Raw genomic sequence first — 25,528 nt, 5'->3', positions numbered from 1 at the left:
TTGTCTATGATTATACAGCAAATTTCATTTCATTTCATTGTGTCCGACTTTTCCTATCTCTCGTAAATATAAAACAAAAAGTTGAGAAAATGGTTCTCGAAAGTACTATGATATGTGTTGATAACAGTGACTACATGAGAAATGGAGACTTCCTACCAACACGCCTCCAGGCGCAACAAGACGCCGTAAATTTGGTATGTCATTCCAAAACAAGATCAAATCCTGAAAATAATGTAGGATTACTAACACTCGCTAACGTCGAAGTGCTGGCCACGCTGACCAGCGATGTTGGCCGCATCCTATCCAAGCTTCATCGCGTGCAGCCGAATGGTGATATCAACTTGCTAACTGGAATCAGAATTGCCCACTTGGCACTCAAACACCGTCAGGGCAAAAACCACAAAATGCGTATCGTTGTGTTTGTCGGCTCACCGGTCCACAGCGATGAGAAAGAACTCGTCAAACTAGCAAAGAGACTGAAGAAGGAGAAAGTGAACTGTGACATTGTGTCATTTGGTGAAGATGCTGAAAATAATCCATTGCTAACAACGTTTGTCAACACCCTCAATGGCAAAGACAACACTACAGGTGGTAGTCACCTTGTTTCCATTCCTGCTGGTAATTGTGTGGTTCTCTCTGAAGCCCTAATCACGAGCCCATTGATTGGTGGAGATGGTGCCGGCCCATCAGGCTCGGGCTTGTCTCCATTCGAATTTGGAGTTGATCCTAATGAAGATCCTGAGCTGGCTCTAGCTTTACGTGTGTCCATGGAGGAACAGAGACAGCGTCAAGAGGAGGAGTCCCGGCGCCAGCAAGCTAACACTGAAGGTGAGGCTCCTAAGGCCGGGAAACACAAGATAGTGGCATGGAGCGGGCTCTGGCCATGTCTTTGGGACGCGAGGCTATGGAACTGTCTGAAGAGGAGCAAATAGCTTTGGCCATGCAGATGAGCATGCAACAGGATGCCCCTGCAGCTGAGGAGAGTATGGATGTGTCTGAGGAATATGCTGAAGTCATGAATGACCCTGCCTTCCTCCAAAGTGTTCTGGAGAACCTACCAGGTGTAGACCCGCAGAGCGAGGCTATCCGAAATGCCATGTCCACCATCAAGAAAGACAAGGATGAGAAGGATGACAAGGATAAAGATTCAAAGGGCTCTGGCTCAGGTTCTAAATAAAATATTTCTTATACAATTTTTTATTGATACATTATGCTTGTAAACTTTAACCTTAGACACCACTGTGTAACTACAACAAAAATTTATGGAATACAGAAGTTCTATTAAAAATATATTGTTTATTGTGGTCCGGACATCCAGTTTAGATCCTCAATAAATCATATTGTTTATTGTGGCCAGGAGAACCAATTTAGACCTTCAATAAATCATATTGTTTATTGTGGCCAGGAGATCCAATTTAGACCCTCAATTTTTTCAAATTCTGAAACAAAAAGATACATTAAAAAATCTCTCACACTACTATAATATGTAATTATAACACAGTAGAACCTGCTTAGTTAGATGTATTACAATTTTCACATATAAAACTCCATTGTGCACATGGTCCATTAAAGATGTTTTCATCCATTTAGGGATGGTTAATTTTGTGTAGTCTCTTCTGAATTTTTATTAGGGGGTTTTACTGTATGTGCTATTTTCATGCAAAAAAAAATTGTTGCTTAAACATGAGGTCACTAACAGGAAATGATATAAAGATTTGACAAATGAGACAAGTTTGTCCTTATGGTAAGCAAGAATGTGGTACCTTTTAACTATAAAACTCCCGTGAGACTCATACATACTCGTTTTTTTAAAATGTGGTACCTTTTACTTGAAATTGTCACATGTATACATTATCCTCCTATGTCCCAATGTCCTTTTAAAAGTAAATAATCTGGACTTTAATGAAATAAAAGAAGGTTGCAAACTCAAAAATGCATTAACTCTTTGGTCTTAGGAGGATACAATATTTTCTGGTATTTGTACCTATTCAAGGAGATTCAAAATTACTGTGATATGCTCTGCTGTGACATATTAGTCTGTGAGAGGTTTTATTAACTGTAAACAAACAATATTTAGGGGAACATATAGAAGGAAAACATCAACCTTTTCATTTGTAAAGACTAAAGGCAAAAACATTGAGTTCAATTATAAAATTACTACTGATTGTACAAATTGTCTTCATTGACACAATGGTTTGTCTAGGTTGGCAAATGAACACACAGTGTTAAATAATTATTAACTGTTATGATACACAAGCACGCGGCTCAAGAATAGGTACAGTAAGTCCACAAAAAATGACCTGCCTCACAAGGGTCACAAGGAAATTGACGCGAGACAGTTGATTGAGTAAAGACAGGTATAGCCTCGATGTTAGCACATAATTATTCACAATGCTTATACAGACTAGCTTCGCGCGGAAATGTCCTGGCGAGGAGACCCTTTTCTTGTGGACCCTGCAGGGCTCTAGATTTGGATGCACCTTTATATTAAATGGTACACATGATGAATTGATTGATTACTTGACTGGCTCTGGTATTGCTTGCTCAGGTACTTGCGTTTTGATTCGCGTATCATCATTTGCCTCATATCCTCACGTAATGGCTGCGGTTTTTGGGGAATACCGTCTGAAATATAAGGTAATCGTGAGTTGGCTATTTCATCACACTTGCTCGAAAATAATCTGATTTCAAGGTGTGTGTGTGGATTGAGTGAGCACCTTCCGAAAATAAAAAAAAAATATGCTGATCATTTAGTAAAAGTTCTAAAACAATTGTAAAACGAATCTCTGAATTTGTAAAAAGATAAATAAAAAGATACAGCCATTAACATGTGCTCACTCAGTTCTCACAAACTACCAACGAAAACAGTGAATATATTCATTTAACATATAATATTTATATACTAACATTTAGTAAAAAATAGGCCAACCTACCTCTATAAATATTAGATCACCTAGTGACGTATTAAATTTTTTACAAATAGTTTCTTATGCTCACTCAATCCACACACTTTTGAAAAGCCGAATTTTGATGAAAAACATAAGATTTAGACCGCTATTATATGTGTATAGTTTAGTAAAAGTGAAATGGGAATTTGTAAAATACAAAACGAACCACTAACGTGTCAGGTTTTTTTATAATAAATTTTTGTAAGTGCTCACTCAGTCCACACGTTTTGAGAAAGTTTAAAATGTAAATATCTTACGATTTGTAGCACCTAAGACACTCGAAAGTACTTCAACATTTAGTAAAAATTTTTACTAAATATCCACCATCTAATATTTTATATTCGTTGTCTGGTTTTAAAGATATTCAGACATAACTTTTCTCATACAAATGTATCAAGTAGGGTGACCACACTATGTCGGCTCCTGATTTTCCCCACCTTCCCATTGTCATATTGAGATTGGGGAGTTTCGTTCAATTTTGATAATAGTTTACCGGATTTATAAGTGGGAGCGAGAAAAGAATAACTATTTCTCGCTCCCACTTACAAATCCGGTACGCTCATCTGTTAGCGTGATTAGATTACCAGGTTCTGGTTTCTTACTAGTGAAGTATTATATTCTTTGTTTCTTACCAATTATCATTCATATCCTTTTTAATGCATGCATGTCGATATGGTTATTATCCTGACGTCGATAAAAATTACACAATACACATCATCACTAGGCCAAGAACATAACCTAAAAACAGTTTGCAGATAGATAATTAATATGGTATTAGTTTAATATTATCAAAATTGAACAAACGAAACTCCCCAATCTCAATATGACAATGGGAAGGTGGGGAAAATCAGGAGCCGATATAGTGTAGTCACCCTACTTGATACATTTGTATGAGAAAAGTTATGTCTGAATATCTTTAAAACCAGACAATGAATATAAAATATTAGATGGTGGATATTTAGTAAAAATTTTTACTAAATGTTGAAGTACTTTCGAGTGTCTTAGGTGCTACAAATCGTAAGATATTTACATTTTTAACTTTCTCAAAACGTGTGGACTGAGTGAGCACTTACAAAAATTTATTATAAAAAAACCTGACACGTTAGTGGTTCGTTTTGTATTTTACAAATTCCCATTTCACTTTTACTAAACTATACACATATAATAGCGGTCTAAATCTTATGTTTTTCATCAAAATTCGGCTTTTCAAAAGTGTGTGGATTGAGTGAGCATAAGAAACTATTTGTAAAAAATTTAATACGTCACTAGGTGAAACACTGATTTAAACTTTCACGATTATTACACATCATTATTTTTTGCGGGTAGTTCGAAAAACTCGCGCGGCTGTCAGAAGGTGTTGATGTCATTTCAAGCCAGTCTTCTCCGAGACCACGGGGACAACGCCGTCCTTGAAACGTTGGAGGTCAGTTTAATATGTAGTTATACGCGATTAAGTCCCGATTTTAAAAATAATGACGTCACTAGGTGATCTAATATTTATAGAGGTAGGTTGGCCTATTTTTTACTAAATGTTAGTATATAAATATTATATGTTAAATGAATATATTCACTGTTTTCGTTGGTAGTTTGTGAGAACTGAGTGAGCACATGTTAATAGCTGTATCTTTTGATTTATCTTTTTACAAATTCAGAGATTCGTTTTACAATTGTTTTAGAACTTTTACTAAATGATCAGCATATTTTTTTTTTTTCGGAAGGTGCTCACTCAATCCACACACACACGATTTCAAGCAGATGTAGGTACTGAAGAACAAAGGCCTATAATTGGTGACCCTGGGATTATGGATTGTTATTAACAGTTATGTACGGCAACGGACTTTAATTCTTGATCCACTTCTAGCTCATTTTATACTGAACATTTCATAGTTAAGCTATGACGTGTCCAGTATAAAATGAGCTAGAAGTGAATTAACAATTAAAGTCCGTGACGTCCGTGACTGTACCTAACTTACGAATGAGTTATAAGAATAAAATATTTAATTAGAAATAAAAAATGTGTTATTAAAAAAAACTTGCACGTATGTATGCCTTTATAAAAGCCGAGTAAAAATAAAGACAGTGGATCTTTTCGTTCCTAATGTAGATGGCGACACTGAAATAACGCTTAAGAATAATTGTCAATTACTTAGTCGGCAATTTATCGAAAGACATGTTATTTGTTGATAGGTCTATTTCGTTGGATTCTCAACGGAACAAACGTCACTGAAATATAATTGTTGGTACTTTGGTACTCTTTGGAACAGGTAGGGGGCGCTTTTCACTTTCTCCATACATTCTGAACACATGGTTACTTCAAGTAGTTCTATTTTTTAATTTACCTACTTTCCTTAATGTCCGCTTCAAACTGTTGAGTTTTACGTAGAAAACGGATCCGGGCTTGTATTATTGCTTCTCTTGTTCTATCTTTTCTCTCAGATGTCTGGGGAATGCTTCCAGTTGTACTGGCGTCTGCACGAAAAGTATTTGTCAATACCCTATTACTTACTCAACAACATTAAAAGTTCGGCCACACATGCGCGTTTTGCGAGCGTAGCGCAATGATAGCGGTGCGCCGGACGATGGCGTTGCGCCCAGCGGTCGCCGGCGGCAAGTGCGGCTAGTTGCCACACGAGCGCGGATTGCGAGCGGAATGCGCATTCCGCTCCGCTAACGCTACGCTATCAAAACACTTTAAGTGTAGCGGAGGCTTAATAGATCGTGTCCCAAGGGAGCGTATTGTGGGTCAAACTGGTGTAATGTAAATAGGGGATATTACGCAAAATTCTGCGCAGAGGGCGCTGCACATTATGGAGGGCCTACCGCGTATCATGTTCGGCGTCTTGCCTCTTTGTTGGATTGTTGTATTCGCACGTATACTCCATTTCAAATACTTGAAACTTAACAAAAAGGCAATATGTTTGCCTTTTGTTATCTAATTAGGAGCACTTAAAAGTAGCACGCACCGGAACAAAGTGAAACTGCGTGTAAAAAAAGCCACCCCGAAAAAATCGTCGGCTAGTTCGATTCTCACCGGCTTACCGTTTCGTGACAATTGAAACGGGTATGTAGGCAATCTACTCTACCTACTTATACTCTGTCAAACAAGTCTGTCAGTAAATAAGAACAAAGAAAACTATAATATAAGTACCTATCCTTTTCTCTAGCACCCTAAAGAAAAGGATGCATATAGTTTTCTTTGTTCTTATTTACTGACAGACTTGTTTGACAGAGTATATATTAACCCTTAAATGCATAATGATTAATGATGTTGGTATATCTGCATCGTATATTTGATGGCCTCTAGCTCAATATGTCGCTATCTATCCAAAATCACATTTGTTACTTAATTATAATCCATTATTTATTTAATATCAATTAAATTAAATACAATTACGAAATTTATTAATTAAGGGTTGAGATAAATGGCGGAAAAGTGCGAAAAAAACTGGATGATGGCGATTTTTAGTAAATGATTGACATTTCCAGAGTTATAGTAATTACTTAATTTACTCGTGCCTATGTTTAAACATTTTATCATACCCTATCCTAGCCTATTTAACTTCTACAACTGATTTAGTATTAAAACCGATGTTATATATGTTATAATATTTTTTAAATTATTTTGCCCACAGTCAGAAAACAATTCATTTCTCGTTAAAATAAAAAATCATGCATTTAAGGGTTAATATCAAAAACATATCCGCAATATAAGGTATTGAAAAAAATATATAATTTAGTTAATTACCATCAGCTTCAAGTTTGAGAGCAGGTTTTTGTTTCAATATATAATATGAGCTTTCGATATCCGGTAAAGGCGTGTAATTTGAATTGTTTTGTGAATCTAGAAACAAAATTGTTGTGTAAGAGGTTTGTTTCCTAGTCTTCTTCTTCCTCTTGCCCTTATCCCACGTTATGTGGGGTCGGTACAACATGTCTTCATCTTCCATTCTCCCCTATCTCTCGTCATCTCAACACTCACATCTTTCTTTCTCATGTCCTCTTTCACACAATCCATCCATCGTTGTTTGGGTTTACCCCTCCCTCTTCATCCATCAACATTCATCTCCAACATTAGGTTTGTTTCATAGTACGACTAAATAATTATTATGGTACGGTTCTTCCATAATAAAACGTAAGCATGACAATCTACATTTTACCTGACGAAGGCCTTGAATTTTCCTGAATCCATCCCTAATAATTAGTAAAGCTTTGCAAAGGTAAAACTCTTACCATTGCTCGTGCAGGGCTGCTGTACTGTGTTCGGACTGTTCGGAGACAATTTCGTACTTGCGGGTTTTGTCGAAGTGTCGATACGTGAGGCTAAGCAGAACAAAAAATTATACTCTTACGATATTTAAGTATTTTACAAAAGGTTTACCACGAGCTCAATACTGACCTATATTATTTTTATATCAGTTAATATTTTTACAGTAACACCATCAGGCTTATTGCCCGCACTAGTGCGTAAAGTGGCTCATTTCTTGTCAGATCGAAACTACAATATTTGTACTGAAAAACGTCGTATGATACACGTGCGAAGAGTAAATTCGTTAATTCGTAACTCGTCGTGTTTTAATTTATCGCCACTCTTTTCGAACTTCCTCTTTTCCGCACTTGTATCGTAATGTACGAATATTACCTGAACGTGTTGATGAGCTAGATGCTCCATGGCCTGTAAATAGTTATTAATTCGTTACAGACATATTTAATAGTTCAATAGTTCTTTATTTACTTATTTACGGGGGTATAAACGTTCACTAAAGTTATCAAGCCGATAAAGTTCGTCTGTCCCTTTCCGACGTATCAGTGTGATAGAAAGGGACAAACGAACTTTATCGGCTTGATAATTTTATTGTACGTTAATGAATAAGGGGGTTAAATGTAATCCTTAGATACGATAGTCAATTGTGAATTCAGCAAGTAAAGTAAAACTAGAGCTTTCATCATAATGGGTTTATTCGGTATTCGACCGTTTTGGCGATTAGGGTATGTATCCAAATGCACAAACGCCTACGATAATATCGTTAAGCTAGGAACATACTACTCTGACGTCCGCGGCCCGCGACCGATCAGTGTGCACGGTCTTCAGGACGTGGCTTCGGCTGACCAAAACATCCAGCGAGCCAGATTTCGATCGGACGTCCGTGCGCTGCTGCGCTCACGGCCACGTCCACGACCGACGACCGATAGTTTGCACGGTTAAGCTAGGAACACACTACGCGGACGTCCGTCGTGAATCGAACGCGGACGGCAATCTGGACAATGGAAATACACACAACCGTGCAAACTATCGGTCGACGGACGCGGACGTGGCCTTGAGCGCACGGACGTCCGATCGAAATCTGGCTCTCTGGATGTTTTGTTCCGTGCACACTGATAGGTCGCGGTCGCGGTCGTTTTACGACGGACGTCCGCGTAGTATGTTCCTAGCTTCAAGTGTATATATTCATTGTCTAGATCCGCGTCCGCGGTCGCGCGACGGCGGACGTCCGCGTAGTATGTTCCTAGCTTTATCATAGCTCTGTCTATAGTCGAATGGCACAAACGCTCACGAAACGAAACGCTAGTAGATATCTATCTCTATCGCTCGTGCGTATTGGCGCGACAGAGCCAGACTAACTGGCGCGGCGTTTCGTTTTCGTTTGGCGTCGGAGAAATGCCATTCGGCTACGCACGTAGTCCTCATTTTACTGGCGCGACACCGACTGATCCTGACTGCGTTTCTATCGGCGTCTAGCGTCAATGATTGTCATTTCGGGCAGGTCGGCTGACCATAAAATAAAAATAAATATTATAGGACATTCTTACACAGATTGACTGAGTCCCACGGTAAGCTCAAGAAGGCTTGTGTTGTGGGTACTCAGACAACGACATATATAATATACAAATACATAAATACCTAGAAAACATCCATGACTCAGGAGCAAATATCTGTGCTCATCACACAAATAAATGCCCTTACTGGGATTCGAACCCGGGACCGCGGCGTAGCAGGCAGGGTCACTACGCGCTAGGCCAGACCGGTCGTCAGCCATTTGTGGCATCTCTCTTTTTAAACTAAATATCTGGGCAACCGAGCTTCGCTCGGTTCTGTTTCGTATCCTTGACATGTGTCGCCATCTAGTTCAAAAATGAATAGTACCTACATCGAGCGAAAGAATTCTCAGCCTTAACAACACAACTACTCCACACGAGATGGCGCGCATTTCGCCACAAAAACTCAAATAGTGTATTTTTCTATTCGTTTTAGCCTTGACCTGTGTCGCCATCTAGTGTTTGCAATAAATAGTACTTACATCAACCGAAAGAATTCTGTCTTAACAGTACAACTACTGCACACGAGATGGCGCTCGAAGAAAAACGCATGAAAACTCGAAAATTCGCGTTTTCCGGGACCTAAGGATAAGTTAGACCGATTTTTCACCCCCAAAAACCCCCACATAACAAATTTCTGCGAAATCGTTAGAGCGGTTTCCGAGATCGTCAGTGTAAATAAATATATATATAAATAAATAAATAAATATACAAGAATTGCTCGTTTAAAAGTATAAGATTTATAAATAAAATAGATTGGTGTAAAAAAACAAACTTACTACCTGTATGGGGGGATACTCTATAAGGGGGTATAGGATAAGGGTGGATGATCAGTTTCTTGTTTACAGTTTTCAGTAACGGCCGACCGTAACCCTCTTTATGAGACTTCACTGAAAAACACAAATTCAATGTAAGTACCCATTGCTTTTTTTTAATACTACGTCGGTGGCAAACAAGCATACGGTCCGCCTGATGGAAAGCGGGACCGTAACCTATGGACGCCTGCAACTCAACTAACTCAAGGAGTGTCACATACGCGTTGCCGACTTGCCAACCCATTAGAAACTTGTACACTCCTTTTTGCTTGCTCCTTTTTACTTTCGAGGCAACACAACTTGTCATCTATCGATTATTCTATAGGCAAAATAACAAAACAGAATCAAATAACTAAAAATACGCATTATAAAAATGTTATATAATGTAGGTATTACCCATAACGTAAGTTTTACAAATATTACGTTCTATTAAGTCCGATTTGTAATTTTCTGATTTGTTCGTCTTACTGGCATCGTCTGCAAATAAATAAAAAAAACTAAATCTACGAAGGTTGCATAAAGCTAGGAACATACTACGCGGACGTCCGTCGTAAATCGACCGCGGACGGGAATCCATGCGCGGATCCAGGGGGGGGGGTCATGGGGGTCATGACCCCCCCCTGGAGCCTAAGTTGGCCATACAAATAGACCACGTGACCTCCCCCTGGGGCCCCGGGCCTTTACCACGTGACCCCCCCCTGGGCACGAAGCTGGATCCGCGCTTGCGGGAATCTGGACAATGAAATTACACATAACCGTGCAAACTATCGGTCGACGGACGTGGACGTGGCCTTGAGCGCATGGACGTCCGATCGAAATCTGGCTCGCTGGATGTTTTGTTCCGTGCACACTGATCGGTCGCGGTCGCGGTCGATTTATGACGGACGTCCGCGTAGTATGTTCCTAGCTTTAGGCCAAATACAAGGGTTCAAAGTTATTGTTTAACCACACGTGCCAATATTGATATCCGTGCAAGCGAAAGATTCCAATATTGAACCGCGAGCGTAGCGAGTGGTTCAAAATTAAGAAACTTGTGCGTTGCAAGGGTTTCAAGCCACGTAGGTTAAACAAACTTTGCCACCGAGTGAAACACAAAATTTTTCACCACACCAGCACAAACAAAATACAATTTTGCTATCTGTTTTCGAAGAACAAAGTACTTAAGCATTTACCAGTTGGTGTGGTGAAAAATAATAATGTTAGAGCATGGCATGTTGATGTCTTAATTTCCGTGAAACTTTTATAAATATATATATGTATAATATTTCATTGTCCTTTATTCAATTAAAAAGTATACAGAAAAAAAAGCTAATTACAAATACATACATGCAAAAATCTTAAACTAACTTATATTATTAATACTCTAAACTACATACTACTGTAAGAGAGACGGCCTATAGGTGAAGGGCATCCATACATTTAAACCACACTTTGATTCAATATCTTTTTATATTTTTAGGAGCTAAATAACAAGCGTTCACTCTCAATCGCTGCTTCTATCTGAATGCCCCCGTCAAGTGTTCGTTCTCCTTGACGTTTTATCTATTATTCGTAATTTAAATCGGGGACTGCCAGTCAGCAAACATAAAAATGCTGTAAAAGGTTTCATTCCGTATGTGAAACCTCTTACACTACTATTAATAATTAACTTGGATAACCCAATCATAACAAGAACACCCCATCCAGCTGTTCCGCCTGCGGGATAGTGCCGATTACGCTAGCAGCATTTCCCCGCTGTATCGCCAGGGCAATATGCTGCGAGAAGTACGCGCCAGCCCTGGGGTCCCCTGTGGTGTCCACCAGCCGAGCCGACAGAGCCCTTACAAAGGCCTTCATGTCTGCTGACCAAAGGCCCAGCGTCTCCACCGCGAGCGCCGCAAACTCGTAGTCCTTATGCAAGGACGAGTATTTGCGGCGCTTAATTACCTGAGCATGGTCAGCCGCACCACCGGCCTGCATTCGGGTCGCCCCAATGTGGGACCCTGCAAGGGTGTCAACGCATGTCGCATCCCACACCAGGGCTCTCCCTAACTTCCACGGCACCAATGTAGCTCCGTCGGGACGCTTGCCGTCGTCTCTCGCCATACCCACTGGTTCCAAAATCGACGGCACAGAGACGGTGGCAATAAGCGCGCGACGAACCAAATCGTTGATGGTACCGTGGCGGTGTATACGGCCGGCACTTTTTGCGCAAGAGAGGCCATGGCGGCTCAGCTGATCTACCCCCTTGCCGCAAGCACACGTGTGGGGAACACATATCCTGCACACCAGCTTCAAACCAATATATGTATAATATATATGTAGGTACTACATATATCCTCCTAATCTTTCTACCTCACTAATTTAAATAGACTTATAGTAGTTTTTATACTGGCACTTATGGCAAAAAAGTAGATAAGGTAGGTACAGATAGCAATCTCGAGTGATGGGGGGGGGGGGGGGTGTAACTGTATCAGTTGCCCCTTAGTCGAGATTTGCCCCGCTGTACCTTACTAAAAAGTGACAACGTCCCGTTCCAACGTTCGTCCCGTTTTCTTATGCATCGTCTTTTTACTTTTTACTCTTTTTTGCGAGGTTGCGCAGTACGAAGAACTGCTATATTATGAATAATTTTATAATAAGGGTTACTTGGCTTCCGCGAGAGGTGTACGTATGTGCTAGAGGACTGGTTAGAGACATTGGAGAAATCCGACAAAAGTTCTTGCGCACGTTGACTCAGTTCGGTTCCTTTACTCTGTTCTTGAGCTGTAATTAAAATTAAAAGGTTACTATGTGACAAGGACCTTCAATTGAGAGAGTCTCTGTAGTTAAAAAGCTTTGAACTGGGTCACAGTCACCCATGTCAAACAATTAAAGCTCATACAAGTATCCTGATTCCTGAGTTGACGCTGCATAGGGTGGACGCACTCCGAAACGCCGCAGAAATGTAGTCTGACTCTGTCGCGCAATACGCAAGAGCGATAGAGATAGATAGCTACGAAAGAGATATTATCGTGAGCGTTTGTGCATTCGGCTACACCCACAAGTCTTACAATACCAGTGGCCCATTTCTCAAATCCGAAAGTTACAATTTACAAGTGGTTGTCAATGTCTAATATGACAAGTTGATTCAAGATTCAAGATTCAATAGTTTATTCATGGTAAACACATAATTATCTACATAAGTATTATATACAATTTTACATTTAATATTAAAAAAATGTATGACGGGTTTACCACGAAATGGTCCCGCCTCAGCATAGATGCTGACCCAGGGGTCAGCGCTGATCTTCCGGCGAGACCACTTTGTGGGCCACGAACGCAGCTGTACGTCCTGCCCCTCCGAAACATCTGAACGCGGCCACAATTGCGAGGCGGTATTCAGTGCCATCTAGACTGCGGGTAGGTATACATTTTTACATAAAAAATAATAAAAATGGCCGGTCAGGTCGTACAGCGTGCCAATGAGTTCGAGTACATTATAATCTTAAATAACAAGTAATCAAGTGCGAAGTACATAAGTAATTAGACGTGTGTTGAATTACATTCAAGTGAGTTTTTGCAACTAGTTATGAAATAGGCTTGGATTTACGTTGTACACATGAACATATAACGAAAAACAGCTACGAGTACATGAAAAACTATTAAACATGCAGAGGTGGATGCCACGACACGAGAAGGAAGAGAAACACAATAAAACTTAAAAGTGAAATACAGTAAATAACATTTAGTAATAAAGAAGAGAGAACATTAAAACGGGTAACTATATTATTATTACTTGCTTAGTTGGAAAGAGACTTCCGCTTGTAAGTTTCAGTTTTGAGAAATGGGCCTCTCTTACTTGGCTTGGACCAGAGTAATATTCCCTAGTTTCGGTTGGATTTGTGTGCAACCGAAATAATGGTATTTTACATGGTCGCTCGGTTCGCTTGTCTTCGTAATAAGTATGTAACGTGTCGTTGAACAAATACATTTGAATAACATTTTTTCAGTAGCAAATTGTGTCGTAAGGGAGCAAAAGGACATATTACAGGCGAGGGCGTACAGTACATTGAACCTTTAAAGTAGCAAAGGATCCTGTAATATGTAATTAGACTATTATTAATTTATGGCGTAGGGATGTGACGACCCCATCGCCCACTGGTGCAATCAGTCAACACAGGGCAGTTTCTGGCGAGCTGTGTTGGGGAGTAGCGACCTAACGTACCCGAGTGCTCCTGGACAGTATAAGGTGAGTGGGTGGGGCAGGAATCTCTACCTCTGGCTTGCCTTCGCTGGCCGTCCAGAGTGGAGTCGTTAGGGCTAGGCCAATGGTGGAAGCGAAAATTTGCCTAAGACGCGTGCTGGCACAATGACTTAACAGCCACTGGGTAGAAAGCGGTGTACACATCTCGCCACCCTTGCATTCTCACACCGGCACTGGTGTTGCCCTTGAGCCATCTTGGATGTCGCTTTTTGTGGGGGCCCATCTTGTGGGGACGAGTCACCGTCTGCCGGAAATAAAATTGGATACCGTTTTATTAGGCAAGCTTCTGGTTTTTTATCCCTTAGCCCAGTATTTAGTCCATCACTTTGATCCAATAGCCAAGTTCATTTTAGATTCCATCAACGCTCAAATAGGCATTGCACTTTAGCGGGTGCTGCCTCTGCGTGCATCTCATGACACGGGCAAGGACAGCATCTGCTCGGTGTAAGTACCCCTTGGATTTCATTAAAGTGTCAAAAGGGCCTCTGAGTATTGGCTTCGGCTCCGCGCACGCCTCCCAAAGGTCCGAATACCCAAGATTTCCGTGATGGGAAAGACATAATACTAATTATTAATATAAAGGATCCCGAGTGTAACGAGCGGGAAAAATGAATCCGGAGCGTAGAGAGGGATTCAAATATTAAAGCGCAAGTTGGGAAATATTTTACCACCATGTGACTGATTTTCACATCACCAATGAGGAAATAAATACCTACCTATGTTTTCCAAAATATTAGCAATTCACAAAAAAAATATGCAAAAAAGAAACAGATTAAAAAAAAACAAATCCTAGAAAAAAAAACTGATTCCTGCTTGCAAGGAAGAAAAGTTAGAGAGCGCGCACACGGGCAACTTTTGGCTGCGACTTTTTGTCGCTCACGCTCACATCATCGGTCTATGGGCTAAATAGTATGAAAGTGCGCACACGAAGCGACGCAACTTTTCATACAAATACGTAAATAGCCGAGCAACTTTGTTGCCCGTGGGCGCGCACCCTTAAGCCTGGCGTCACTAAGGCGGATTCGAGCCGCGTCGAATCGAGTTCTCTTCCATACATTTTAATGCGACTCGACGAGTCTTATTTGGATGCAGTCTCATAAGGAATGCAAGCGAATTACAGAAACGAGGCTCGACTCGGCTCGCCTAGTGGACGCTAGGCTTTACATTTCCGAATATGGGCCATCATTGCCATCAAAGTCCTCAAAAGTAATTTTATATTAAGTAAGTACAGCCTGGCAAAAAAGAGATGAAAATAAAAGAGGTACCACCGTCTATGTAAAATGTTTTTGCATGTGGCAACTATCAAGTCACTTTTGTAGAGAGAAAATTAAGTGTTGCTATGTTAAATAAAAAAAAATTGTCCATTTTACTTTTTTTTGCCAAGCTGTTGCAAAGGCACGCCACAGACAGTCTTAAAAATTCATAATCTTAAAAAAGATTTGTATGCAATCTGTCAGTTCAATCTGAAAATTCTGTCGGTAAACTGACAGATTGCATACAAATCATTTTTAAGATTATGAATTTTTAAGACTGTCTGTGGCGTTCCTAAATTGTCATATCCTCTTACTTTTGTGGTTATCCATAGTGGTTACTCGCGTTCCTGGTTCTGGGGACGGGCCCCGAGGCGTTACGCTTCTACTGTTTGAGAGGGGAGTTCCTGGGGTACCTACACATAAAGACATTAATTATAAAGTGAAATAGATATATATCCATAGCTGGGCATTAACTCGTTAATCCGTTAATCGTTAATTAACGAAGTTAACACTTCGATTAACGGATTAACTTTTAAGTTAACTTGAAAAAATGTTAACGGACTCGTTAACTTCCGTTAAATTTCTTCGAGTCCGTTAATCGTTAATCTAGTAGGGCACAGGCGCCATCTGCGCTGCGAAAAACACGTTCTGAACGCTACTATAAAAGACCGAAGTACGGCAAATCCTATGATTTGCCGGTAAATCCTAGGTTTTACCGATGTCGATTGCTAAAAGTCCGAAATATTACCTAAAAAAGTATTCTTCGCGTGGATTTGCTTTTACTAACTTTGATTCGGTGAATCATAAGCTTTACCATGGCGACTGTTGTAGTGATAGGGCAGCAAATTCGAGCCCTATTTACGACCACATTTGCCTCTACCGCCCAAAGTGCTACAACAGTCCCGTCACCGCCAGCATCTCTCCTGACACAGCTCTTGGCAGTAGCTCAGGCGATCACTGCCTTCCACGTGCAGCCTAGAGTTCAATAGGCTACCTGTACTTCGGCCTTTTACAGAAATATAATACGTTATAGTGGATACTGATGCAACTAAATATTTAAAGAAAAGTTCATTTTTTTTTCACGTGTTAACGGATTAACGATTAACTTTAACTTACGTTAAATTTGTCGAAATGTATCGCTTTAACGATTAACGAAGTTAACTTTTTTAGTAACGGATTAGCGATTAACGAAGTTAACTATTTAATTAACGGTGCCCAGCTATGTATATATCATACACTGAAGAAAAGGTGATCAAGTCCACCGATGGCTGAGCTGGGAAACGAACTTCAGCACTCGTCTATCGTCTTTAGATACTTTATTAGACCACCTGCGGGCGTAGCACAGTAGAATCACACGGACAATGGCGATCAAATATATGAAAGAGGCGCGTTCCTACGCAGTACGCACGCAGTCTAAGCCCGTGCAGGTGAATGCGTACCATGCTTGTATGAGTGAGATATGACAGGTCGACTGGTCGCGTTTTTTACAGGCGGTAACTATGAGGTAACCGAGAGCATTTTCAGCGGGGAGTGCCCATACTGATAAACCTTACCGCGTCGGTACGTCCCTATCGCACTTACAATTAAACAGTGCGAAAAGGACGGCCTGACGTGATATGCTTTATCACGCGACCGTGCTTGTCTGCTGGCCACCGTCACTCGGTTCGCTTATAAATAATAAATAGTACGTATAGTGTGACTACCTAAACCACAAACCAAAAAATATATATTTGTGCCTTGGATGAATTAATTAGCTAAAGGTAGATTAACGTCACGTCCATACAGATATAGTACAAATAACCTACTCAATCGTACGAAAACAAAAACGATTTTGTGTCTAAGTAATATTCGTTAAAATAGCTTATTCTAGGACTTACTACAAAGACTAGAATTGTCGGTCTTAGAGTAAGTATCGAACAGCAAGTGTTTTGTACACGACTTCGCAGCCCTAGCACCATCACGGGTTCTCGACGATTCTCCTGAAGAAAAGAATACACAATTCAGTTTTTAGCAATTTTATATTACGAGTACTTAGATAATCTTATTGGCTATTCCTTATTCAGTCTCTTTTGACGATGAACCTTTGTAAATAGCTCAGGGGTTCTCAATAATTGAAGAGAAACTGTTGACACAGGTTTGTAGGGTAGGGACCTGTCTTGTTTTGATCTGTACTGTACGTATATCAATATCAAAGTCATCATCAGCAACAACGTAGTGTCATACCTACCCTTCAAATAAATGTGTCAAAAACGGGACGGCACTACAATGTAGTGTGGTCACTTATTTTTAATTTCTACTCTTTAACCCCTGACGCAAAAATGACGGGGTGTTGTAAGTTTTACGTGTCTGTCTGTCTGTACTTACACTGTCTGTGTGTGATGTGTCCGCCTGTGACACCATGTGGCACTGTAGCTCCCGAATGGATGAACCGATTTATATTTAGTTTTTTTAAGCCCACCACTTCATCATCGCTTCGATCAATCGGACAGATATCGTGAACGAGTCTGATCGAAAGCGCCAGCCACACACGAGGCGATCGATCGTTTACGATATCGGGGTTTTTATCATAATTTAAATTTTGTGGTTATTTTCCAGACTGTATTATCTGGTAAGTTGTAAGTAAAGAAAAACACTAACGTGAGGGCAAGGCAGACCTCCTGCTGGCAACAGGGGACGGTCTTCGGGAGCTCCTTAAGCTGGTTGTACTGTTATTCACCGACGACTGACGACGCAACCCTGTGACAGAAGAAAGTGATTCAACCTTTCATGTAGACAACGAGTAAAACTATTAAGCTACAACTTGCCAGAAAAGAGTAGAAATGAAACTATTTTTTTTATTTATCATAGCAACACTCAACTGTTCTACTAATTTTTTTATCATAGCAACATTCAACTGTCCTCAAGAATAGTGTCAAAATAGTTGAAACATGCAAAACGGTTTACGTAGACTGTGGCGCCCCTATTATTTTCTAAATTTTTTGCCAGGCCGTACTGTTTGCTTTACGTCACGACACTACTATACTATCCTCTTGCTGCCGCCCAATGTACATTGAGATGTACATTTTCATTCTATGGAATTTTAACTGTCATGTTATCAAAACAAATAGTACCCTAGGTAGGTACTATTTGAGGAGTGTCTTTTCAAAAGGGCTTATTTCCACTTTGAACTTTTTTTGGAAAATCTAGAAAAACATAATTCCACGGTATTTCTTTTGAAATTAATATTTAATTTGCAAAATTGTAATATTGTAAGTTGACGTTAATGCTATGATTACATCAAACGTAACATGTGTAGCTAAATAAATATTTAATTACCATATGTTTTTGAGAATTAAGTACTTTTGATGCGAAGTTGCGAACTTTTGGGAATTAAGCCCTTTTGTTGTGGCCTTGTAGCGTAAATGTTATTATTTTAAAATATTTTTTATTTTATTTGGATTTTGTATTAAGTTAGTTGATATCAATGTTGTTGTACTACATACATTGGTTTATCCACATAAATAATCATTACACGTTCTTCAAAATTTGTTCTAAACTTTGATGTTACTCTTTTTTTTAAAGATCAAGGCGAGACTTTTTGAGCTTTAATCTCAAAACAACACGTAATTTTCTATACTAAGAAAAACTGCATTCATAGTTTAAAAAAAATAAAAAATGGAAATAAGCCCTTTTGAAAAGACACTCCTCATTTCTTTTGTCTCCAAAATTATTCGAACAAATGAAACACATACACAAGTCAATTTAAAATAAACTCACTGGCAGTAAGGTTCTCTCTGTAGCGCGTAGGGGCTCGTGATTCCTTGGGAGTTATCATATCTCCTATGAAGAAAAAAAAATGTAATTGTATAAAAACGCCGGGACATAAATGATGAGGATAGGTACATAGGCCGGGGTAGTGGCCTACCCTGGTCAGTATTAATATTTAAAAAAAAAACTATGATATTAGGTATTATATTATAATACAAAATTATGGTGATTGAAAATTATTGTAATTACTCGTACTTAGTCTCCTTACTGATTTTTCTAAGGGTTTCTCCATTTTAAGAGCCGAGAGCAAGGCCCTTCGCTAAAGTCTTTAGTATATCTTATGTATCTAACTAAGTGCGTTTTCACATTATCCGATCCGATATCGGATGTAGGACCGATATCCCATACATTGAAACCGCCATCTTTCCGACATTCGATATCGGATCGAATAATGTGAAAACGCACTAAGGCGCGGTTAATTGGTTAAGGGAAACGTGAAAAGCTAACAGGCAGAATGTTTTCGCATTCATAATACCAAGTTGCGATGTAGGTAGGTAGTAGTTATTAATCATAGGAACATCAACGCTTAAAATTTTGAACTTACGGTTGGCGTCCTCAATCTTCTGCTGAACATTAGACGGCAGGCGTCTTGCACATAACTTTGCGGCGCTCTTACAGTTACAGTTGTCTTCTTTGACTTCATTTCTCGAGTATTCTGCTGAAGTAAAACATGTTCAGTCACCGGCATAAATATATCATGCTTTCTATACCTTGTCACATTAACGTCTTGTTTGAAAATTGAAATGTCTTGCGAAATTGTGAAAATATTTAAAGCGACAAGGACAAGGTACAGAAATCATCACTTATTTATGCCGGTGACTGTTACAGCTGACGTCGGTTAGCGTGATAGTTACAGCTTGGCAAAAAAGAGAACAAATGATGATGATGAAGAATGATCTGATGGCAAATTGAACTAATTTTTTTTTACCATAGCAACACTTAGGTACTTTTTACAGAAGTGTCAAAATAGTTGCCACATGCAAAGTGGTTTACATAGACGGTGGCGCCCCTATAATGTTCTACTCTTTTTTGACAGGCAGTACCTGTACCTACACATGAAATAAAGCTTTCGGTCAGTAATTTAAAAAAAAAGTTCAGTTTGAAACGACGAAATGTACATAATATTGTAAATTCATTGTACGCGATATAACATATGGCCTGTCTGTTGTAAATAAAAAAATAAATCTGTTTCCATTGTTTTATTTCATTATGTTCCATTTGATTGTTGTTAATAATAGGTAGATTGTGTCACAAGAGAGAATATTATAAGTGTAATGGGCAGGGCCGGATTAAGGGTAGAGCGAGTGGAGCGGCCGCTCTAGGCGCCACATAGTAAGGGGGCGCCAAAATCGAGAACGTGGATCCATACAAAAAAATTATACCAACATTGCGTGGGCGCAAAATGGCGAGAGGAGTCGGGAATGAATCCATCTATTGAAAATCTAGATTTGTAATTCAGATTAAGTAGAAAGTTGCACCACATTGCCAACATATACCAACACTAATAATGGTGATGTTGCTAGGGCGCCGTAAATGGAGGATTCTCCCTTGACGAACCACATTGTTGTGCGGCCGAACGACAAAGTTAAGTCGCTATCCAAATGCAAAAATATGAGTCTATCTGATAGTCCAAAGCGGAGTTCCTCATAAAGCCAAAGGCGCAAAACGTCTCACAGAGGCGCAACTTTGTGAGCCACAGGAGAAGATGGGCGAACTTCAAAGCACTAAGATCCCGAAGGGCACTTAGTGGCAAAATACCGAAATGGGCATCCCGTCGGTGACGATCGAGTCCGCAGTTAATCTCTTAATTAACTTTTAGTATTATAAAAATGAGACAAGGTGATACCCTTTCACCAAAATTGTTTACCCTAGTGTTAGAAGACATTTTAAGAAGCACTAACTGGGAGAACCGTGGTTTAAATATATATGGTAACCGCTTAAATAATTTGCGGTTTGCTGACGATATTGTTTTGTTTGCAAGTGACCCGGCTGAACTACAATGCATGATCCAAGAAATTAATGATGCCTCCATCAGGTGCGGCCTCGAAATAAATTTAGATAAGACAAAAGTTATGACCAATACAGGTGGCAAGGCGAATATCAGAGTTGACCATATCGCCATCGAGACCGTCAGCAAATATGTATATCTGGGTCAAGAGATAGTAACTGGAAGTCAAAATCAAACCAACGAGATCAACAGACGTGTACGACTAGCCTGGGCAGCCTACTCCAATCTAGAGTTCGCCTTCAAAATGAACCTAAATGCCGAACAAAAAGCACGAATATTTGACCAATGCGTTCTGCCTGTTCTCACTTACGGAGCCGAAACATGGGTCTTCACTAAGGAAATACTACACAAGTTAAGTGTTGCCCAGCGGGCGATAGAAAGAAAATTGGTTGGAGTCACATTGAGAGACCGTAAAACGAACAGGTGGCTGAGACAACAGAGCAAAGTCACTGATGTGATAAAACGCGTCGCAACATTGAAGTGGGAATGGGCTGGCCATATAGGACGTAAAAACGACTCCTGGAATAAAAGACTACTTGAATAGCAACCATGGGGAGAAGAACGCCGTCAAAAAAGACCGCAGATGCGCTGGGCGGACGATATCAAAAGGACAGCTGGGAAAAAGTGGCTCCAGATCGCACAAAACCGTGACGAGTGGCGCACGTTGAAGGAGGCCTACACCCGAAGGGTAGAATCAGGCTAAAGAGAGAGAGAGAGATTATAAAAATAATAGTGATGGCGAAATATAAGGCCTAAAAGTAGGGAACATAGGCGCCCCTGTGAAGTCAAAATATGCCAAAGACAGGAGATCAAAGCTTCAAAGTTCACACTGTTTGCAGATTCCCCGCTAGCGGGTTGAGTCTTAATAAATTGCGTCAATAGGAAAAAAAATCGCGCTCGCTTCGCTCGCGCTTATTGTTTATATCAGTGTTCTTTTAGTTACTAAGGAAAAATTCCGCGCTCGCGTTTTCATTTCAAGTCTGCTTTTCTGACTTGGCCACTGTAGTACTCCATTTTGTTTGTTATTATATGTAGGTAGGTACATGATACATGATATCCACGTTTAGCCCCATGCACGTAACTATACTAGGGTGCGACTGAGAAAGTTCAACCCTTTATCCCTTTCGTACTCTGTATGATGAAATCTATTAATTCTGTATTATACAGGGTGGAAAGGCACGACGATCCTTCCCGCAAAGGGGAGTTAGTTTAAGTGATGGAAAATGGATTCGTAATATTTAGATTTTTATTCCGAACAATCAGTAAAAATATTAAAATTAATTAATTTTCTTCTCAGTGACAACCCTGCCATTACTACGTATACCTACCCATAGAGTATTATTGAATAGTAGAGTTATCTATCAGTCAAGATTTTCGAATGCAGCGTCATCTATTATTCAGTTACTACAACTTTTCATGAGACTTTCCATGCCTAACGGTTCCTTATAGCACATGAAGCATGTGGACCCTTTAGACATGGAACGCCACGTATTTATGGCGAGATTTTTAAATAGGTTTGATGTTTTCATCTTTCAATACACACTTATTTGCCAAAAAAAGAAGATCCATACTAATTGACCATAGAATGTTGCTCGTTAGTTTGCAGGTGGTACAGCGACATCTAGCGAATAACTTGCACTGCGGTATATTTGTATTTTTGTATGCATTAGTTTGGGTTATCTCTAGTCTCCCTGGTTTGGGTGTTTAGTTTAGATTAAATTGTTTTTCACGCCCTTTATCGTTCACTTACCTAAACATATCCTAAGTACATCGGATTCACTATTTCCTTTGACTGAAAACACCGTTGATGTTTACAAAAATATTTACTTTGTCATAAAGATGTGTGTAGAGATGCAATGGAAACAATTTCGAACAAACAATAACTATTTTATTCAATTCTATGTTCAAAGTTGCCTTTGTGCCTAATAATGCAGGCTGCAGCCCGTGCGCGAGTATGCCGGTGTACCTTTGCTAATATTCGCTCTCGAACGTTTCTTCGGCGCAGGCTGTCGAAAGCAATGGTTAACCTTTGCCTCATTTCTTCGGCGGTGTCACACTCCGTTTTGTACATTATATCACTGATAGTCCCCCGAAGAAAAAAGTCCAAGGGCGTCAGATCCGGAGATCTTGGCGGCCAACGATGCGGTCCAAACCGGCCGGCCGATCCATCTATCTCCGAATTCATCGCTCAGCGCTAGCCGCACTTCGTTAACAGAATGGGCCGGTGCACCATGTTGCTGGAACCATACTTCTCTACGCACGGCCACTGGTAACCCGTCAAGGTAATTCTGCAACTCCGCAAATTCAAAAGTGCCAAGTAGCCGGCTTTGTTCAAAGTTGGAGGCAAAAACCAGGTCCAATCAATGTATCCCCGTGAATAGCAGCCCAGACGTTAACTGACCACCGATATTGGTGACCCGAATGTCGGTATTCGAACGGATTTGCTTCTGCGTAGATATGTTCATTTCGCCTATTCCACATACCGTTGCGCGTAAATATACTTTCGTGCCTCCAAATAATGCAGTGGATGAACAGGCGATCTTCCTCCAGTTTGTTCAAAAGTTCCATCGGCAGTATGCTTCTCGAACAGCTTGAACCCGCTGAATGCTGTAAAGGTGAAGACGTGCGCGTTTTTTTTTTGCAATTTATTTGCGTCGCGATTTTATCGCGGGGAAGAATGAGTCAATTTTAGTAAATAACATAGGCAAATTCAGTTTAATAATTATGACATTAGGTAAAATGACATTATCTTTGCGTCAAACATCTTCTCAATTTTCGACCACGCAAAGAGTTTCCTTAGTCATCGAAAATGTAACCTATTAATTTTGCGAACCAAATAATAGTTAAGTAAGAACCAGCTCATGCATGAAAAACTGTATTTTTCACGTCCGGCGTTAAAAATAGTGCTGTGAAAAGCGGTTATACCTATTATTACATTATATCAATCTAACACCACAGACGGGGCAGGCCGGGGTTCGGGTAGACCAAAAAGGAGATAGCGGGATGACCTGGACGCATTCTAATGGTGGGAAAACGCCGACAATATTACAGGGTCGAGTGGAAAAAACGAGGGGAGGCCTTTGCCCAGCAGTGGGACACAAAAAGAGGCTAATTAAAAAAAAGTAAGAAATACGTAACTGTTTTCATGATGAAAGAGGTCGCGGTATCATCTTTAATTGTTTATGACTTCATGTTTATGATTAGTAAATAGTCAATGGTTGTCATATCTAATGTCACATAAACTATTTGTGTTGATATTATTAAAAATATGTAACATAAGCTTTCATCTGAGAATTACACAAATGGAGCCACAAAGAGAATGGTCCCAGAATATCCTGCGACGATTGTTACCGGTGTAAAATGGTCATCAAATTAACAAGAGTAAATGTTCTGTCATCTAACGATTGTTTACAAGTAAGGTCATTGACCCTGTCACCTCTTTAGGGTTTGCACTTAGTACATTTTTACAAAAATGTTTGAAAGGCTATAACTTGAACATAGTTAAAATAAATTGTATAGTTTCTAGGGAGAAAATGTTGTCCTAAGGCTGCACTATCTCCCATTTCCAGAAAGGATCGTCGCGCCTTTCCACCCGGTATATTACGGCATTACTATGAAAAAATTTCGCGCTCGCTACGTTAGCGTCTTTTTTCCTGCGTAGTAAAACTTCTTGTCTAGGGCGCCGAAACTCAAACTCGCTCTACCCTGATCGAGTGCACGGGCCGGCGCTGGTAATGGGGAAATCTAAAGTAGAATCATCAGCGTAGTGCTAGGGTTTCAAGTGTTAATGCCCAATGTGGAAATTATTTTTCCCCTCACTACGTAACACTCGGAAATACGTGTTTTGTTCTTTAATACCAGCGGGTAAAAACGCATTTTATCCACTAGTGGGTAAAGTAATTTGACCTTGAATAAAGTCAAATTAACTGCTTTAAAATTATATAAAAGTATGTGAATCTAGTAATAAAGACAAATAGCAAAAAACACAAAACTCGTGTCCTGGTTTTTTTTCACGAGTTAGTGGTTGGTACTTTAAGCGCCCTCCACACCATCGCATCGCGGCGCGACGCCGCGAACGCGAGTGTGGGACTTTCTGCGTATCGAATCTACACTCGCGTTCGCGCCGCGATACGCGCGCGAGTGTGGAGGGCGCTATAAGTAGTAGAGGTTGCTTTAAGTGTTGTAGAGTGTAAAGAACTATGAACTACTTAGTAAGTAGTACTTACTGCCAGATTCTTGATGATTCAGCAAGTGTGAGTCCGAAGAGTTTCTGCTACGCGAATTGTTGCGCTTTTTCTCTGCTTCGGATTCTACAAATGTTGTTCATTATTCGACACAAAATGTTGTACCTACTTATAGTTTTCTCTTATAGTTCACTAAAACTATCAAACCGATAAAGTTCGTTTGTCCCTTTCTATCACACCAATACGTCGGAAAGGGACAAACAAACTATCGGCTTGAATGGCGTGATAACTTTAGTGAACGTTTATGAATAAGGGGGTTAGTAGATAACTATTGACAACTGGTAGATTAGGGGCCCGTTTCTCGAAAGGTACAAGCCTTGTATTACAAGTACGCGAACTGTCAAATCGTATGGGTTGTCATGGAAACACACTTATAATACAAGGCTTATACCTTTCGAGAAACGGGCCCTAGGT

The 25,528-nt window shown here is 40.0% G+C and overlaps 2 protein-coding genes across 2 annotated transcripts; one reads left to right on the top strand and one right to left on the bottom strand.

The window, feature by feature from the left end:
- Positions 1 to 16: 16 nt before the first annotated feature.
- Positions 17 to 1,288, top strand: LOC125233186 (26S proteasome non-ATPase regulatory subunit 4). Its single transcript, XM_048139082.1, is given in 2 exon segments — positions 17 to 846; positions 849 to 1,288. Coding segments are annotated over 2 exon segments (1,086 nt in total). The 5' UTR covers positions 17 to 89; the 3' UTR covers positions 1,178 to 1,288.
- A 19-nt stretch (positions 1,289 to 1,307) lies between these two features.
- LOC125233187 lies at positions 1,308 to 25,173 on the bottom strand. The gene is made up of 15 exons (XM_048139083.1): positions 25,097 to 25,173; positions 19,407 to 19,517; positions 18,812 to 18,874; positions 17,693 to 17,791; positions 16,933 to 17,034; positions 15,370 to 15,468; positions 12,206 to 12,322; positions 9,974 to 10,054; positions 9,542 to 9,652; positions 7,588 to 7,620; positions 7,179 to 7,268; positions 6,694 to 6,789; positions 5,292 to 5,417; positions 2,521 to 2,625; positions 1,308 to 1,439 (listed from the first exon to the last, which is right to left on the bottom strand). Exons 3-15 carry the CDS (start codon positions 18,867 to 18,869, stop codon positions 1,393 to 1,395), a joined length of 1,164 nt encoding a protein of 387 aa, XP_047995040.1. The 5' UTR covers positions 18,870 to 18,874; positions 19,407 to 19,517; positions 25,097 to 25,173; the 3' UTR covers positions 1,308 to 1,392.
- Positions 25,174 to 25,528: the final 355 nt, after the last annotated feature.

Source organism: Leguminivora glycinivorella, chromosome 14, assembly GCF_023078275.1.
Source record: "Leguminivora glycinivorella isolate SPB_JAAS2020 chromosome 14, LegGlyc_1.1, whole genome shotgun sequence".
Classification (NCBI taxonomy): Eukaryota; Metazoa; Arthropoda; class Insecta; order Lepidoptera; family Tortricidae; genus Leguminivora; species Leguminivora glycinivorella.
This window is presented reverse-complemented; position numbering and strand designations above follow the sequence as displayed.